General features: G+C 43.6%; 1 protein-coding gene across 1 annotated transcript in view; it reads left to right on the top strand.

Moving 5' to 3' along the window:
* LOC144798348 (5-hydroxytryptamine receptor 3A-like) overlaps window positions 1-15,290 on the top strand; it is a 431,839-nt gene that overhangs the window by 260,225 nt on the left and 156,324 nt on the right. Inside the window, exon 5 of the mRNA XM_078669182.1 lies at window positions 8,896-9,065. Within this exon, the coding sequence (XP_078525308.1) occupies window positions 8,896-9,065 (170 nt within the window). The remainder of the gene's footprint in view (window positions 1-8,895; window positions 9,066-15,290) is intronic.

The raw sequence follows: 15,290 nt of genomic DNA, 5'->3' as shown, positions 1-15,290 counted from the left end.
CTGAAGAACCGCTGCCTGCGGTGCCTCCCTGAACCGCTTGACGGAGGCCATCGAGGGGCGGTGTGGTGGCGCGGACTGGGAGGGGGCGCTTGGCTCCTGCCCCCTCCCCAAGTCTGGCTCGGCCAGCTGAGTTGCACCCGCTCTTGCGGCACAGTGCCTCTCTCGGCCGGTTGAGTTGCGCCTGCTCTTGCGGCTACAGCGTCTCACCCGCCATCCGGCTGAATTGCACCCACTCTTGCGGCCTACGACATGGAGAGGCCGGGGCGTTGACTAGGCGGGGCCTCCGGCCGCAACCACAGCGCCAACGATCGCTGCTGACGGAGGGGAGCCTTGCCGGTGAGAGCCACTGATCTGAAGAACCGCTGCCTGCGGTGCCTCCCTGAACCGCTTGACGGAGGCCCCCGAGGGGCGGTGTGGTGGCGCGGACTGGGAGGGGGTGCTTGGCTCCTGCCCCCTCCCCAAGTCTTGTTGCCCTGGTGTGGCCTGAGATCACCCCCGACATAGGCGGCCGGCTCCCGGGGTCCGGCGGAACTTTTTGCCTTTTGGTGACTCTTCATTCTGGACCTTGTCCCACAATCCGTTTGACCTGAAGTCACGTCCTGCGGTGCCCTCGCAATGCGGCCTGGTCCCTGAATGTGTGCAGGGGGACGGTATTGCTTGGATCAAGATGGCGGTTTCACACAAAGCTGACTCAAGTGTTGCTGCTGATGCTATGCATGGTAACGTAGTCTCAAGCAAAATGACGTGCACCACCACGTGAACACGAGAGCGAAAGACAGTGAGCGGCACGGGCCAATTAGGAAGAAGGTAGCATAGAGAATGAGTTTTAAATGAAGGGGTAACAACAGGAGGGTAACTTCACCGGATCGGAAACAAGACAGGATGGGTTTTAGCGTTCATTGCAGGTACGTGTAAGGAGTGAAAATGAAGCAGGGAGATGTAATGCGACTAATGGACAAATAGACTTGTGAATGAAGACATGAATACTTTGTTTAACATTAAAAACTTACTGAAAGAGATACTGAGATAATCATGTTAAAGAACACAGGGGCCTAAAACGTAGTTTCTGATAGTAAAGGGTGAACAGAAAATGTTATATCAACGGGGAGGGGAATAAGAGCCCACAGTCTCTATGCACAATAGCACCGGATACGAGGGATAAAATGTGGCTGGATAGGCACTGTTTACAAAAATGAGTTTGCTAGCGTTGAGGCGACAGGTTACATAAGAAAATTCGCACAGTGATCATGATGTACAAGCATTTAATTATTTAAGATTAGATGATGTGTAAGATTAATTTTGAATTGATGTAAGTGAATACACGATGTTTACCTTTTGCTATTATTGTTGTTTATAGTGTTCCCTGACGAAGGGCAATGAGGTGCCCGAAATGCATTGGATTTTTTAAATAAATATTGCTTTGGACGAACCACTGCGTTGATCGTGTTTGATAATGAGGTCCGGAGGGCACGGTTCAAGCATTAGAAATCTGGAAAATGGCAGAACATAACCTGAATGTGAAGCGAAACGACAGAGTTACACAGAAAATGTGGCAAAACGTGGATTAATATGGTTAAAACTATGGAATATTAGCAAATGGAAAAACGTGGATGGAATGTTGCCAAAAGGCGCAATGATGGCAGCTGCGACTGGTTTTGGGGTGACATGTGTTACCCCACCCTTCTTCGCTGATGCTATGCAGACAAAAACTGGTTTTCAGTTTGTACATTCTTCAGGATTTTTCCATCCAAGGCTGGTTGAGAGTTTGTAGAACGATGGCTTCAGATTTTCAACATACTACTCTTCAACATTCTTCATAAATGTAACAATGTGAGACTCACTAGGAGAACGGCCGTTTATCTTTCCTTTCAAAATGCTGCCAACAATATTTTCTGAATGGAAGACACCATCTTGTAGCATAAAGGGCTGCGTCAAGGGTGGTATTGCCCAGAATGTCTTGTTTTCTAGTGCTCGTAATGACGAAGCCAGAACTGCCGAAAGGGATTCTGGTCCTGCCGCTACTTATTGGAGACATTGAACCATACTCTGGACCTGCCTGGCCTCGACCAAAATGGCGCCAGTATGGGAGCGACTTGCAACTCCTTATGACGTTCTAGTTACTTAGCCTTGACGTTATGGGGGATGTATGCGGTCTTTGTGCACATGGCGGGCGGGGAAGGGTACTGACTGGGAATACGGACAACCCTATTGATGTCGATTTTTCATTATTGATTATTGATTATTGTATTAATAAAGCTTCGAAGTAATGTTACCCATGATACTCGCCCATGGTGTGCGTATGGACGATTTTATTGTAACTGATCCTGTTATACTTTCAATTATAAAATCAACCTTCACTGATCCTGCAACCGTTTGTCACGTTTAGTTTTTTCAATTAAATGGCTCGCTTGTTACATACTCCTATACCCCTGGCTTTTGAAAGACACCATCTTGTAGAATAAAAGGCTGCGTCATGGGTGGTATTGCCCAGAATGTCTTGTTTTCTAGTGCTCGTAATGACGAAGCCAGAACTGCCGAAAGGGATTCTGGTCCTGCTGCTACTTATTGGAGACATTGAACTATACTCTGGACCTGCCTGGCCTCGACCAAAATGGCGCCAGTATGGGAGCGAATTGCAACTCCTTATGACGTTCTAGTTACTTAGCCTTGACGTTATGGGGGATGTATGCGGTCTTTGTGCACATGGCGGGCAGGGAAGGGTACTGACTGGGAATACGGACAACCCTATTGATGTCGATTTTTTATTATTGATTATTGTATTAATAAAGCTTCGAAGTAATGTTACCCATGATACTCGCCCATGGTGTGCGTATGGACGATTTTATTGTAACTGATCCTGTTATACTTTCAATTAAAAAATCAACCTTCACTGATCCTGCAACCGTTTGTCACGTTTAGTTTTTTCAATTAAATGGCTCGCTTGTTACATACTCCTATACCCCTGGCTTTTGAAAGACACCATCTTGTAGAATAAAGGGCTGCGTCAAGGGTGGTATTGCCCAGAATGTCTTGTTTTCTAGTGCTCGTAATGACGAAGCCAGAACTGCCGAAAGGGATTCTGGTCCTGCCGCTACTTATTGGAGACATTGAACTATACTCTGGACCTGCCTGGCCTCGACCAAAATGGCGCCAGTATGGGAGCGACTTGCAACTCCTTATGACGTTCTAGTTACTTAGCCTTGACGTTATGGGGGATGTATGCGGTCTTTGTGCACATGGCGGGCGGGGATGGGTACTGACTAGGAATACGGACAACCCTATTGATGTCGATTTTTCATTATTGATTATTGTATTAATAAAGCTTCGAAATAATGTTACCCATGATACTCGCCCATGGTGTGCGTATGGACGATTTTATTGTAACTGATCCTGTTATACTTTCAATTATAAAATCAACCTTCACTGATCCTGCAACCGTTTGTCACGTTTAGTTTTTTCAATTAAATGGCTCGCTTGTTACATACTCCTATACCCCTGGCTTTTGACCCTTTCCTACGCGCGGTCTGTACTACCGCCCTCGGGCGATCTATGTAATGAACAGACTACCATTGCCGAAACACAAGGGAATGTATCTCAGAGAGATAAGTCAAGTACGTGGTAGATAAAAACATTTTTGTGTTTATGCACGCTGATGTGCTTTGAACGCTGCCCCCCCCCCCCCCCCCTCATCATTTAGATTACCACCGCCCATTGCACAAAAGTGTACCGGGCGCTCCCCACGCAAAAAAAACGATTTTTTTTTTTTTTTTTTTTTTTGCCCCGTTGGGCCCTTTTAAAGCCTCCACATCAAACCTAGGGGGTCAGAGAGGATCTACTATGCCCCCTTATGGTCATTTCCCCCTTTGTTTTGGCCTCCTCTTGTCTCTCGATCCTACCGAGAGACAAGATGGCGGCCGCTCCGGACTGTTTAGAATGTTGACAGACACCGGAGAGCCAATCAGCTTCGCTTCGCGAAGTTCCGTTACGCGTCAAGTACGCGAACCGGAGCGCTACCCGGAGCGCTGTTACAGATATATATATTTTTTGAACGTTAATTTATCAAAATCCACTGGAGCACATATATTGAGACCTAGCAAAGGCACATCAGGCTACCAGTCCCTACAATTTTGCCAAGTTTCGTGCAAATCCATTCAGCCGTTCGAGCTAAAAGTGAGGCCAACCGCCCTATGGAAATTAACATGGGAAAAACGCGCCCCCCCTTGACGAAACCCCCCCAAATTTCCAGGGGCTGCTCAGAAACAAAATGTTCAATTTTCCTGAAAATTTCAGCCAATTCCGTCCACAAACGCCAAAGTTATTAGACATAGAATTTTCAAAAATCCCATTGAGAAAAAATCCTAACTATATATACCTACTGGCGACCGCCAGTAGGTAATATATATATATATATATATATATATTGAAGCTCCCTCGTTTGCACCCACTTCGCGCACTCAAGGACGGGTGCTTCCGCGGACGGTGCCTTCCGCATAAAATTACAGCTCTCACTTGTCTCGTTTTTCAAAGAAAAGAGGAAGCACTCCCAGGAGCGGGTTCAAAGCTTTATTATAAACCCACAGCGACCAGACGCGTTTCGGCATGTTGCCTTTATCGATGGTAGGTTGCGCGTCTGAGGCGGCCATTATTTATTTTCATTTTCCATTCCCACGTGGTGATTAACACAAAGAAAGGACATTTCAATGGAAAGTGTAAGCGCCATCTTAGCATGATCAATTCATACATTACTGCGAATTATTTCACATTGTCCTTATAACTGGCGAACACAAAATTGCATTTCATATAGCCTGATTCATACACGTGCCATGTGATATCACAAATTACGTTACACTTAATACCGCCCTGGATGGGCTTTCGGCCAGGCGCCCTTTCCATGATTCATGCCCTTCCATCTCCGAACTGTCATATGAGAAAACTAATAAAAGTGTGTACCTCGAAAGCATTACCAACTGTCATGTGTTACTCAAAAAGTGGTACGAAAAGGGCATGATTGTGACAGAAGAATATTTATTTCTGAGGATTTTGAATCCTATAGTACCGTGTTTTTATCACCTGCCTAAGGTGCACAAGAATGCACTAGAACCACCAGGGAGACCGATTGTCTCCTCACAGTCGAGTCTTTTAGAACACATTTCCATTTACATTGACCATTTTCTTTCAGAATTTGTAATGACATTGAGATCTTATGTAAAAGATACGAGAGATTTTGTCAAAACTGTTGATGCCATGCATTGGCGAGAGGGTGATTTAATGATAGTTATGGACATCTCAAGCCTATATACGTGCATCGCACACACAGATGGCATCGAGGCAGTAAAATACTTCTTGCAAAATAGATCGGTGAAATTCACCATGCATAATGAGATGATCTTAGAATTGCTGGAATTTAGCCTGAACAACAACATCTTTTTGTACCAAGGGCAGTACTATCGCCAGGTCTCTGGAACCGCGATGGGCACCTGCTTCGCCCCCAGCTACGCGAATTTATTCATCGGCTGGTGGGAGGAGCAGGTGGCCTGGGCGGAAACCAATCAAAATTGGACCCAAAACATTGTTACCTGGCATCGTTATATAGACGATCTGTTCGTGATTTGGAGGGGGTCCACTGAAACAGCAATACAATATGTAGACAGATTGAATGATAACAACGTACATTTACATTTTACTGCGGAAATGAGCACCTCCTCAGTACATTTTCTAGACCTGGAGGTGTGTGTAACTGATGGTGAGGTCCATACTAAGTTGTATCGTAAGCCTACTGCGGGCAATTCAATACTGCACGCTCAAAGTAGTCACCCGCCCAAATTAGTAAGGAGCATACCCTTTGGTGAACTCCTAAGATAAAGAGGAATAACACGAGAGAGGTAGACTACCAGAGGAATGCACAAGAATGCATCAGCAGATTTAGAGCAAGAGGATATGAGGATCAGGTCTTGCAGGACGCCTTGACCAGGGTCAATAAAATACCCCGAGAACAATTATTTGAGGAAAAGAGTAGGCGTTCTGAAAATGGGAAATTCAGAATGATCACAACCTTCTCAGATGATGCAGGGAGATTGAAACAAATCTTCAAGAAAAACTGGAACCTATTAAAATTGGATCCAGTGATAGGTTTGGACATTCCTCCACAACCCTTACTGACTTTCAGGAAGGCACGATCATTGAAAGATACGCTTACGAGCAGTTATCAAGGGAAAAAGTCTTCGGATCAACTATCCAAGAACCTACAGGGTTTCTTTCCCTGCGGCAAATGCAAGGCATGCTCCAATAGTAAGAAAGTATCCTCATACCAAGTTCCAGGCATGGCAAATCCTAAAAAGATCAAGAAATTCCTAACATGTAGTACACCCTACACGGTATACTGTTTGGTATGTCCTTGTGAACTACAGTATATCGGAAGTACCATCAATGAGACCAAAAAAAGAATTCTTGAACATTGTAGGGCCATAAAGAATTGCGACATGACCTATCCAGTAGCCCGTCACTTTCAGTTGAAGCATCAAAGTGATAGGGAAAAGTTAAGGTTTTACATACTGGATCATGTTCCAATACATCCAAGGGGGGGGGATAGGTTAATGACGTTGCGAAGACTTGAATCTCGCTACATCATTGATCTACAAACTAAACACCCGGATGGTCTCAATACCCATGAAGAATTAGCGGTACATTTGGGAAAGCGTTAAAAACAATGGGATCCTCTGGAAAATATTGATCAATGTCTTTAGATGTTAACTGTAACTGAACTGTTTTAGGAAATATGTTCGTATGATTATATGTTTTGTATATATATGTGTATGCGGGCACATCATTGGTTGAAATATAAATGAATCCCATATGGACAGAGCCCATACAGGGCTAGATGGAAGGGCATGAATCATGGAAAGGGCGCCTGGCCGAAAGCCCATCCAGGGCGGTATTAAGTGTAACGTAATTTGTGATATCACACGGCACGTGTATGAATCAGGCTATATGAAATGCAATTTTGTGTTCACCAGTTATAAGGACAATGTGAAATAATTTGCAGTAATGTATGAATTGATCATGCTAAGATGGCGCTTACACTTTCCATTGAAATGTCCTTTCTTTGTGTTAATCACCACGTGGGAATGGAAAATGAAAATAAATAATGGCGGCCTCAGACGCGCAACCTACCATCGATAAAGGCAACACGCCGAAACGCGTCTGGTCGCTGTGGGTTTATAATAAAGCTTTGAACCCGCTCCTGGGAGTGCTTCCTCTTTTCTTTGAAAAACGAGACAAGTGAGAGCTGTAAATATATATATATATATGTATATATATATATATATATATATATATATATATATATATATATATATATACAAATTACTCCTGATTACCAATCAAAAAAGGGAAAGGAAACGTCACTCCAGCTGGTGTTTCACTCCATTTTAATCCATTTTAAACAATATGGCAAAGAAAAGAGTCAGACGTGTTTCGGCTGCTAAGCCTTTGTCACGATGCTAACCTCTTCCACGCACACCTTATTTGAACTTGGTCCACAATAGAAAACATGAACGTAGGACTTCACTTCAGTCCTTTCACATTGCTGTCTTCTGATAATGTCAGACATATGTACATATACATACTTATACCCATGTTTGCTTAAAAAGTTTAAATTAAACGTTGTGTGTATCTAGCTATATATTTATATATGTATACACATACACACACATTCTTAACTAAACATTGTAGGCTAACAACACATATTTGCAGTAATAAGTATTTAGATACATTAAATTATTAAATAACACTAATAACATTGAACAGCTGAGGTGCTGGGACCCAGGCTGGGGGGAGGGGATTTACAAACACACAGCTTCATCTGCCACCTCTCTATAGACACCTGTGAGCTTAGAACCTCGATTTCTTTAGCTTGGAAATCTTTCTTTGTAGTGGAAATTCATTGATGTCTTCCAAAGCCTACCACTTGTGGCCTTCCCAAGATCAGTATTCTGGTGCCATGGAAAATCTTTTGTTCATTTTGCATGTCCCCTTTCTTTTCGCATGCACAATGTCAGCACTCCTATTGCCTCCTCATCCAGATCCCAAGCATGTCCGCAGACCCTCCCCTCAGTTGATCTGGTAAAGTGAGAAATCTTACCTACAACTTGGTCACATATGTTTGTCTTGTAATGATGCACAACGCAAACCTCAGTGCCTTATCCCTCAATGGCAGTGCCATTTCGAAGTTAAGAAACTAATAATTAGTGTCATGGTTTATACCGTGCAGTGTGTATGGACTAGTCAAGGGAATTTGTCTGAAGGTTGCAGGGTTGGTGTCAATGTCTCAGAGAATTTTAGAATGCTGCAATCTAAGCTTTACCCATTCTGTATCTATAGGGGAGGTTTACACAACTACTGAAGCAGGTTTAGCAAGGATACATAGGCCTTCATGCAAGCACAGCATTGGACCCGTAAAATACTGATTTGGCAGTTAAAGACAATTGGGGTGAAGTAGCCCCAACCCACACTCCTGAGCCCTGTGCCAATGCACTTGCTGTGGTAATGAAAGCTATGCCTCTGTGTGCTTCAGAGGATCTGTGTCTGTGAAATTGCTTGCTCTGTTGGTGTTGGTGCTTCTGCGTGAGTTTGTGAAGCTTTATAAAACCATTTTGTTAAACAAAGGCATTGTCTTTGCCAGTGCTTGTTTGTGTCAGAGTTAAGATTTTTTTTCCTGTAATGGGTGATATGAGTGATTCTGAATGGAAACAGTCTGATTTGCCATTATTTTTGCAAACCTGGCGCGTGGCTGTAACGTTTTGTATGTTGGATGCTTCTGCAGGATTCTCACACTGTTTATCTTAATATGTTAAAACATTTTAATATGTATCCCATTCATGTTTTTTACTTCTTTAGGACAGATGAAGACAAATCACCATCAGTGGATTTTCTGTATGTCTTGAATGATGGGCAAAATATCCGGTTGAAACCGATGATGATTGTGAGCACCTGTGGGATTGACACCTTCAAATTTCCCTTTGACACCCAAACCTGCAGCTTGACATTCGGCTCCTTCATGCACCCAGGTACTTCACTTTTACACAGGTTTTTGAAGTTCGTAGCATTTAAAATAAGCACTGGCAAAGCAAGAAGGTCTGCATTTACACTGCATAAAACATTTGCGTGTTAAAAATGACTGGTGAGCAGTTCAAAGAAAGTAGGTCTAACTTTAAGAAAAATTGAGATTTCTGCTGCTTGAAAAGCAGTAGTGATACAAAAAAACTGTGATGGAAGAGAGCTGCTAGGGCAACACTGGTGTCTATTTACTTACCTGTATGGGATCATCACCATTGCCTTGAAGAGTGGGCTTGGTGCCTCTGTAATATCCTTTCATGATGCATTTGTATCTCCCAGGAGTGATCGAGACTGAGCCTGGTAAATTCCATCTTCTCCTCCTCAGACAGTGGGTGGATTGCAGGCTGGAGAGGGAGCAGGCTACTCAGTGCCGTAGCTAGACCTTTTGCCGCCCGCTGCCCCGTGACGGCTGCAAGTAAGAGCGTGGGTGGCGACGGTCCCTGCGTTAGCCGCCCGTGATGGCCGTAAGTAAAAGCGGGGAGAGCTGCCTACGCCACTGAGACTACTGTCACAATGCTCTGCTTTCCTTGAGTGAAGAAGCACAGACAAACTGTGCAGTGCTGTGTGCCTGCTAAATATAGAAGTCAGAATATCAATGGTACTAAATATAAAGGACAAAATATCCAGAGAAAAAAATCAGGAGGTGAGTAAGTCAAGCTATTTTGTACCTAACTCCACATATCTCCACCTACATATTACATATATCTTCAAAGTACACAGATGTGGAGTGTGCACTTACTTTTGGTGTTTTGTCCACTGATATCTGTCCTCAATATTGTTGCACCATGATATTGTTTATGTCGATATTCAATAGTACAATTATGCATTGTGTAGAGGCAATAAGCAGGATGCTAACACAATCCTCCTCTAAAAGCAAGGGTGTCTATAGGTGTGCATCCCATTTTTTGAAATGGTGGATTTGCATGTCTTTATTCAGAGTGACAGCTTCTAAACTGTTAATAAAATAAAAGTAAGTAAATCCTAAAAATAGTAAATCTACATCTTTGCTCAGAAATACATCAGTAGGTTTACAAGTATTTTTTGTGAATTGGAGCTAATCAGCAGGAACCCTTGACCAAGCTCGTCCACACACAGTACCTAAATACAACATCTTTCAATAAAGATTAGCCTAAGGGATGTATGAACCCATGACCAATGGCACATACTGATGATTCACAAATACCCACACTGCCTGATCAGGATATAGGAGCAGGAGAGCCAAGTATGAGGACACATGCACTGGAAGTGACAAGTGCAGCATGAGAAAATGAAGCAGGTCCTAGTCGAATTGTCACTACTAATGTCATTACACCCACTGTTGAAACAACTATGGAGAGAACTGGCACCAGCACCCCTAGCCAAAATCAAGTGCTCATTAATGAAGGAAGGGTAATGTCGGTGTGGGAAGATCAACACCAAGGCCAAAACTCTGACCTCCCTCAAGAACTAACTCTCATATACTGGAATATCGCAGGGTTAAATTAAAAAGCGGGGACCAAGGAAGTACAGGACTATCTCGGTAAAAGGGACATTATATGCTTTCAAGAAACCTGGTCAATGATATCAACACCCATAGTGGGCTTCCACGAACATCGGATAAACACAACCATAAAAACCATCTTCGGACGTCCCTCTGGCGGTCTTTCAATCTTTATAAGCCATGTGCATAAACTTAGACCCACAGAAATAAGAGTAAACTCCCCAGACCTGCAAGTAATGACAATTGCTGGGCTAAGGGAGGGCCACCGGCCGCTCAACTTGCTGCTCGGCATAACTGCTGCCAGCAATGAATCATTTACCCACATGCTGGAAGACATAATACTTAAATATGAACATTACCATGTAATCATTTCAGGAGATTTTAATTTGAGAAGTTTGGAAGATGCCCATGGCAAACAAAATAAAGGGCACAAGGCGGGCCCACTGCGCTCTCTTCTCAAAAATTTTAAACTCAACTCAACCCACCTCATGATGAAACTACGTTCACCCATGTGGTGCCCCAAACCATCATTTCGTAACATATCTACTATAGACTATATTCTAATCAACAAGAAAATGGTTGATAAGTTGAAAAAATTTCAGGTCCATGACAGTGGAGAAAGCGATCACATGCCTCTGTGTGCAGCATTCCACCTAGGAACGGAATCAGCAGACCTCCAGTAAATGATGGGAGAAACCACAGGGGAGGAACACTTAAGAGCCATTAAAAGAATAAAATGGACAACCAAACTACAAGGGAAAATGCAGGAGTGGGCAGTAATGTGGGAAGCTCGAGGACCGTGGGAGACCGAGCCAGTGGTGATTAGTCGGAAGCACTTACAGATGATCTGTGGTGGAAGTTGGGCAAAGAACAACATAAAAAAAATACATTCCCACAAGGCCTCTTGCAGAACCCACATATACAGAGGAGCTTGAGCCAATGTAAAGGTGCTTTAATGAAGGCACTTAGAAGGAGGGAAAAAAGAGGCTCATCGGAAGAGGGGGCCTCCATAAGTGTACTGAGAGCTGCCTACAGGAGGAAAGTAGGCAAGCAGAAGAGGAAAGACATGGAACAAAAATGGCTCACAGTATTTGCCTTGTTAAAGGAAAAGAACAATGCCAAATTATGGAGGCACATAAACCGCCTGAGCTCTCAGTCCAGAGGCAAGGTGAACAACATTGCAAGCAATGAATGGGAAGAGTATGTAAGGGGCTTATATACCAGAGAAACATCAACTGCAGAGCATGCCCCTCCTATGAACACCAGGGAAACAAGCACCCACATAGACACTCTCCCCAAGCACACAGACGAAGTAGGAATAATGACGTCTGGGGGCATTGGCTTCACAGAAACGGAAATAACAAGGGAGATAAGGAAAATGAGGAATGATGGGGCGCCAGGCCCAAATGGCATTCCAGCCCTGGCATTTAAATCAGTCCAACCACTCTTTGCCTCAATCCTTACCCCTCTATACAACTTTGCATATTTAACAACAATAATCCCACAAACATGGAAACGATCAACTCTTTTTCCTATTCATAAGAAAGGTGACCACTCCAACCCTGCCAACTACAGGCTAGTGGCTCTGCTAGACGTAGAAGCCAAAGCCTACGCCAAACTACTGAGGGAATTAGAGCACTGGGCTAATAACAACGAAATATTACCATTCTATCAGACCGGCTTCAGGACAAATAGCGCAATCACGGGCAACATCATGGCCCTGGCCTATCTCTCAAAACAAGTGGTGAAAGACAGGCATCTGCCACTGTTTTGCTGTTTTATAGACTACAGCACAGCTTTTGATAGAGTCGATAGAGGCAAACTCTGGGGAAAACTGTCAGCCTGGGGAGTTCCATCGAAGCTACTGAAAGCCATCATATCCCTTTACGATAAGGTCAAGATAAGCACCACAGCGTTATCAGCAAGAGTCGAAACTAACAACAGTCTGAAGCAGGGCTGTGTCTTGGCCCCCTTATTATTCAATCTCTATATAGCCGATTTGGGAGAGCTTTGAAAGAGGCAAGTCTAGTTCCACCTAAACTGGGCACGGCGAGACTGGCAAGCCTTCAGTACGCAGACGATACTGTAGTGATGGATCACACAAGGGTGGGCCTCCAAAGAGCACTAAAAGAGCTGGGGAAGTACAATAAGGAAAATCACCTAACTGTCCATCAGAGTAAAACAAATATAATGATATTCGGCAGATATCCCCACAAAAAACAAGCACGCTGGAACTTGGGAGATCTCCAAATTGGTACCACCACAGCATATAACTATCTTGGGGTTTGGCTACATGAGAAAGCAACATCGGAAACCCATACAAAACACCTAAATGCCAAAACCAAGAGTGTAATCCTATCAATGAGATGCCTAAGTCAACGCTTGACTAGCCCCAGAGTGGTGAACAACCTTTACAACAAAACTTTTACAACGCACTACCATTACAATGCGGTCATTACAACGCAAACCATTACAACGCATCGCGCTGGGGGGGCGCTCTAGGATAGGGAATATGTTTAATTTACTATCCAACACCTTCCCCAGTGTCCACGGGGACTGGTGTTGGAATAGTAAATTAAACTTTTCACTATCCAGCACCCCAAAGCGCTATGCGTTGTAATGGATTGCGATGTAAAAACCGCGCTGCAAAGGCAGGCGTTGTAATAGCCTGCGTTGTAACGTCATACATCCCCCCATAGTGGATCCCATGTTGAAGGTCCTCAGGGCAAAACTAATTGCGGCCATCTACTACGGTCATTTGGTATTTCCAGGAGACTTAGACAAACTCATGTCAGCAGCGCAGATCAAAGCCCACAAAATCGTGCTGCAAGCACCCAGGTACGCAAGGAAGACCAGGCTATGGCTGGAATTAGGGCTCGACAGACCTGAACTGGCCCTCCAGGGGGACCTAATTAAGTATTATATCAGAGTCCTTAAAGCACCTTACAATTCTCTCAAACACCACCTGGCAACAATTTTCATACAAGAGGACTCCCCCTGGCACATCAAGCTGGGCAAAGCAATAGAGACCCTCAACATTGAACCCCAAAGCTTGTCCCTAACAGACATCCCGCATAAGACCTGGTCAAACATCATGAGAGGGCAGGTCCGCTCCATTTCGTATGAATTGGATCTAACCGCACTTCGCCATAATACGAAGTGAGCGACAAAGGATGCTCCACCCCATCTTAAGAAACCTTGGCATTAGAACATGCAGGGAGGCATCAGATTGGTGCGTCTCGGAAATAAAAACCTACTTCCTCGCAAGAGCGGCAAAATTTACTCACCATTTTCGACTGGCCTTAGACATAAGTGCATAAATGTCTGACCACAAGCACCCAAAATACAGAGATTGATTAACGGGCAAACAAGGTGCTTCAGTAACACTAATGGGCAAAGAAGAGCTTGCCCGTCACTCTACGTACTCTGAGTGGAACATTGCCGAAATACAATTAGGTTCCCGGAGATAATGGCAAGTGGGACTTTGCAATACAAGATTGACTGTCGGAAACAGGGTTTTTAAAGCTCGCAGGTTGGCGTGGGAGGGGGGTGGCAGGGGTGGGCGGGCATAGGGGGGACGAGTTTCAATTTTAGCTTTTTTACTGTAAAGATTTTAAATAATTGAATGGTTAACAATAAATGTAAAGGTAAATGTAAATGTAAGATGCAACTATCCCTATTCTTGGTACAGTTACTACAGTTGCTACAGCACAGTTGAGTGAACGGGTGAGGAGGGAAATCAATATTTACCAACTAAAAACTGAATTTGGAGAAATTTTGCACAGTACAATCAGCAGAAAAAGATTAACTGCATATAATGAGGATGAAGTAATATATCTGAGTATGGAAGCAGCTTGATGAAGCATATGAAAAGCTTGAGGAGTTAGCTGAAGAATGTAACATTGATTTATACAAAAGAAAGGACTTGTGCAGAAATTACAAAATAAATACGAGTGAGGGGGAAGTGAAGGAAATGGGTCTATTGACTCTTCAAACACATATCAGAGATCTAATCACTAGTACAAAGGAATGATCAGATAAAACAAATACACGGATAGAAAGAAAGGGACGGCAAAGCATACAATCAAAAGGCAGAAACAGAAAAAGAAACAAATGTGAGTGAGAGTGAATTTGAATCAAGAACAGGAACAGATGTTGTAGGATTTCCTATGTGAAGGGTGCGTGGAAGAGCATATGTGCATGTGTCTTGGAATAGGTCTGATCTCTTTGCATTTACAACAAACTTTCCAAAGCTTAGCGAAGAACTGGCTAAATGGTATACAGCAGTAGTGAGATTACTGATTATGTAAAAGGTGCTTTGGATAAATTTAAAAACCTTGTTTAAAATCATTGTTCCCAAGAGTTTTTGGGAAGAAGGCAAATCGGCCATGGCATGGTCAACAGAGAAGCCTCCAAGAGTGAATCCTCATCATAATTCAGCTTATGTTGTGCTGCAGAAGTACAATGAAGTGATAATACATTTGAAGCAAAAGGTCCCAGAAAGACCGGTAAATTGGCAACAGATTAGGAAAGCTACTCAAGAGGTAGCCAGAGTGGCCTTTATGTAGATAGTGAGGTGACTGGCCACTCAGTATAATTTAATTGATACTGCTTCTAACCGCCCTTTGGTGTGACCCATGGAGTATCCCAACCTACCCATTTAGTAAAAAGAAGTCCAATTTGTGGGTATATCAAA

This window comes from Lissotriton helveticus, chromosome 12 (genome assembly GCF_964261635.1).
Source record: "Lissotriton helveticus chromosome 12, aLisHel1.1, whole genome shotgun sequence".
NCBI classification, from domain to species: Eukaryota; Metazoa; Chordata; class Amphibia; order Caudata; family Salamandridae; genus Lissotriton; species Lissotriton helveticus.
This window is presented reverse-complemented; position numbering and strand designations above follow the sequence as displayed.